Source organism: Ranitomeya variabilis, chromosome 1, assembly GCF_051348905.1.
Source record: "Ranitomeya variabilis isolate aRanVar5 chromosome 1, aRanVar5.hap1, whole genome shotgun sequence".
NCBI lineage: Eukaryota > Metazoa > Chordata > Amphibia > Anura > Dendrobatidae > Ranitomeya > Ranitomeya variabilis.
In genome coordinates, this window is record NC_135232.1 from 324,768,750 (window position 1) to 324,772,366 (window position 3,617).

The 3,617-nt window shown below is 40.6% G+C and overlaps 1 protein-coding gene across 1 annotated transcript; it reads right to left on the reverse strand.

Moving 5' to 3' along the window:
• Positions 1 to 1,295: 1,295 nt before the first annotated feature.
• LOC143793980 (G-protein coupled receptor 4-like) lies at positions 1,296 to 2,338 on the reverse strand. The gene has a single exon (XM_077280900.1). The coding sequence runs from the start codon at positions 2,329 to 2,331 to the stop codon at positions 1,390 to 1,392; it is 942 nt and encodes a 313-aa protein (XP_077137015.1). The 5' UTR covers positions 2,332 to 2,338; the 3' UTR covers positions 1,296 to 1,389.
• Between the last annotated feature and the right edge of the window lie 1,279 nt (positions 2,339 to 3,617).

Here is a 3,617-nt window from a genome sequence, read left to right on the forward strand (position 1 = left end):
ACACTTCAGAATGATTCCTATAAAATTGATATTTAAAGGGTTTGACAGGAACTTTTATGTTGATGGCCAAAATGTCTGAATGAGGCCTAATAAGCTGCAATATGGAGTCACCACAAAATAGCACATGAAGCGGCTGCGGCTTTATGGATGTAGTTTTCACTTGCTGCCATCCAGGCTCATTTAATGTTCTTCTACTAAGTACATGGGGCCGAAAGGTTATTATTATGCTTTGTTTACATAGTGCCATGATATTCTACAGGGCTTTACAGACATTATCATTGCTCACAATCTGAATTCCCTTTTTTTGGAGTGTGGAAGGAAACCCATAAAAACACAGGGAGAACATACAACCTCTTTGCAGATCTTATCCCTCTTGGGCCATTGAACCTAGGGCCAACAGTGCTAACCACTGAGCCACCATGCTGCCCAGGATGCGACTTTTAATACAGGGCGGACACATCATTGGTGCAACCTGTGCCCAAGAGGTAAGGGGGCCACTTCTTCCTCCAAAGCAGGTGCAGTTTTGCATTTTTAGGAAGCTCTTGGGCAGCAAAGGGCCTATATTTTGTTCTTGCACAATGGCCTTTTTCTGTCTGTGTCCACCAGTGTTTTAATAAACATGCACTGAATCAGTTAAATTAATGTCATTATTCATGAACATTTATACACTTTCTGTATGACAAATTATTTACAATTAGTACACGTAGAAATTTCCATACCATTAAGGAAGCACAACTTGCAGATGTATGTGCTTCTGCATGTGGGAACCCAAAGTAAAGATCTCACTCTGAGGCCATGAGTACATTTTTCAACCATTCAGATACCACAGTGACGCATCCAGCGAAGAGCAGGAGGAAATGTGTTGTTTGCTTCTACGTCTTATACAAACCTTTCCAGTCTTTGGTTTTCTGTTTTTCTGTTCTCTATCTACAGATCTCTTTTTCTGCCTTGTCCAGTTCCACATGTTCTTGGATCCCAGCTGGATCCTAAGCCCACTGGTATCAAAAGCTCATAATGCTCTCCTGTTTTTAGAGTTCAAGGAATTAACTAAGAATTTTGGTAACTATCGAACAGCATATGTCTTTTAGTTTTGGGTTGGATGTCCATGTTTACATAGGGTGTACTTGTTGCAGATATCTGATGCATATGGAGGAGAATACAGTGGTCCAATCCTACATTGGCATGGTGAAGATAAAATTCAGAATGGTTTTGAGGGACTTCTAATTCTGCACTGTGTCCTGTTATTGATTTCTTCTGAGTTTTTGAAAAATTGTCCCAATTGCTACACACAAGGTACGATTCTCAGCCCAATCTGCTGTAAATTTCGTTTTTCTGAAGTTCTCTAATTCAGCAATGTACATTTTTTTGCACTGCATGTGAACGTTGACTTCATCTGTCTTTGAAAAGCCACTTAAGTCTTGCTTTTACTGTACTGGAACTAATTATGTAGAAAAAAGGGGCAACCATCACACTAAAGGTATTAAAAGCAAACGTCATCTGATAAAAGAAATTAAGTTTTTGTTGTAGTTGAAAACTTGATTTCCCAAGTAATATAGTGATATTGTGGTATTGAAGAACAATATGCATGGGGCAAAAAAATATCCCAAAATTAACGACAACAAAAGTAAGTAGCCTTCTGATCCTTTTATATTGCTCAGTGGGCACAGAGTCGGAGTTCTTCACAGAACGGGAGATTAGGTAGGCAAATACACAAAGATGAGCGAGGGACACATGGCTAAAAAGAAATGATATGATCAAATGTAGAAGCGACCATTCTGGTGTGAATCTGTAATTAGGAAAACAGAGAATTTCATTGTCTCTGGAAAGCACTTGCTCCAGCACAGAAATGATGAGTGATGTCAGCCACAATGTAATACTGACTGACCCTAACACCCAGCATTTACAAAATTTCCTGTAGTGCAATGGGTGAGATACTGCAACATATCGCACAACAAATATCCACATAGCAAACATTGTTGCCGTCCTCTGAGCCATGATCGGAATTATGCCAAGAATCTTACAACCCATGGGGTCCAAAGTCAAGCCTTGTAAAAGGTAGGCTACACCAAATGGTAAACTCAAACATTCCTGAAGTGCAGCACAGAGAATATTGACGGCATAAACTGGTAGACCTAAAGAACTTCTGACTTCTGGCCAGATGGCCCACATGACCAAAATGTTGACGGTTAGGCCCAGCAATGTGTTCCCCGTGTAAACACAGCAAAGAAAAATGATGTATTCTTCAGAGATATCATTCCATGGAAATGTATTTTCAGTTGTCATGGAGTCCTGTGTGAGAATAAAGGGAGGATGGGTGATATTCATAGACATCTTTTAAGGATGTGCCTGGAAGAGGAAAGGAATCCATTTTAGTTATCAACATTAGATATCACTTTACAGTTCACTATTGCTGTGTTTTTTTTATACCAGGGATTAAGGCCTCATTCAGGCATCAGTGACTTTTCTTATAAAATTGTGTTTGGATCTGATTTTCTTTAGAGTTTGGTCAGTGTGTGAGAATTTATCCTCAGGGTTTCATCTGATTTTATGTACGGAAAGTTATCATCAAGCAAATATGAAAATCAGAGAGCACACGGATGTGCACGGAACATCTGAATGTTGTCTGATTATTTCACTGATCCATAGACTTGCATGGGTGAGTTTACTCAATGACTCGGATCAAATTTGGTCATGTCTCTGTGTTATGGTGCAGACCAATCAGTCGCAAAAATACACCAGTTCCATAGACTTCAAGTTAAAAAAAAAAAGATAGAACACGCACATGAAAAACCGATCAATAAAGTTTTGTCAAATCCTAGGAAGTAAAAAAACAAACCAGCTTTATTTAAAGCCTAACATACCAAGAAAAGACAAAGACTGCAGTGTCAAAAACAAGTTAAAAACGCATGTTAAAAATTCATATACAAAACTCAATGAAAAAACTAAAACAAGCTAATCTGAATAATAGGTGCAGAAATGGTGCAGAACAGCAAAATAACACCAAACGCTCATCTTGGGAACTTAAAGGGAACCTGTCACCAGAAAAAATGCTATTAACCTGCAGATATGGGGTTAATCTGTGGATTAATAGCATTACTACCATGCTTGGGGCTTGCACTTAGCCGAACCCTGGGGGAGAAAATGAGCTTTATTCTTCCCAGTAGCATTTCAGTTTCAGTCACATGGGTGGTGCCAGTGTTGGTTCAGTCATAGCTCTCAATATAGGGAGCGGTGGCTGTAACAGCACCACCAGAACTTAGTGACAGTCGCTCTGCACTGGGGTCAGCTGTCAGTCAGGGCCAGGGTGTAGTTACAGCCACCACTCTGTATACTCAGAGCGGAGTCTGTATACTCAGAGCGGTGTCTGTATACTCAGAGCGGTGTTTGTACACTCAGAGCGGTGTTTGTATACTCAGAGCGGTGTTTGTATACTCAGAGCGGTGTCTGTACACTCAGAGCAGTGTCTATAAACTCAGAGCGGTGTCTGTATACTCAGAGCGGTGTTTGTATACTCGGAGCGGTGTCTATATACTCAGAGCGGTGTCTGTATACTCAGAGTGGTGACCGAACCTGCACCGGCGCCTGCCTCGTGACTGAAACCGAAAGTTGCCGGGGCG

Bases quoted from the DNA above. Each gene is read 5' to 3' on its own strand.
- LOC143793980 (XM_077280900.1), bottom strand. From the start codon at position 2,331: ATGTCTATGAATATCACCCATCCTCCCTTTATTCTCACACAGGACTCC.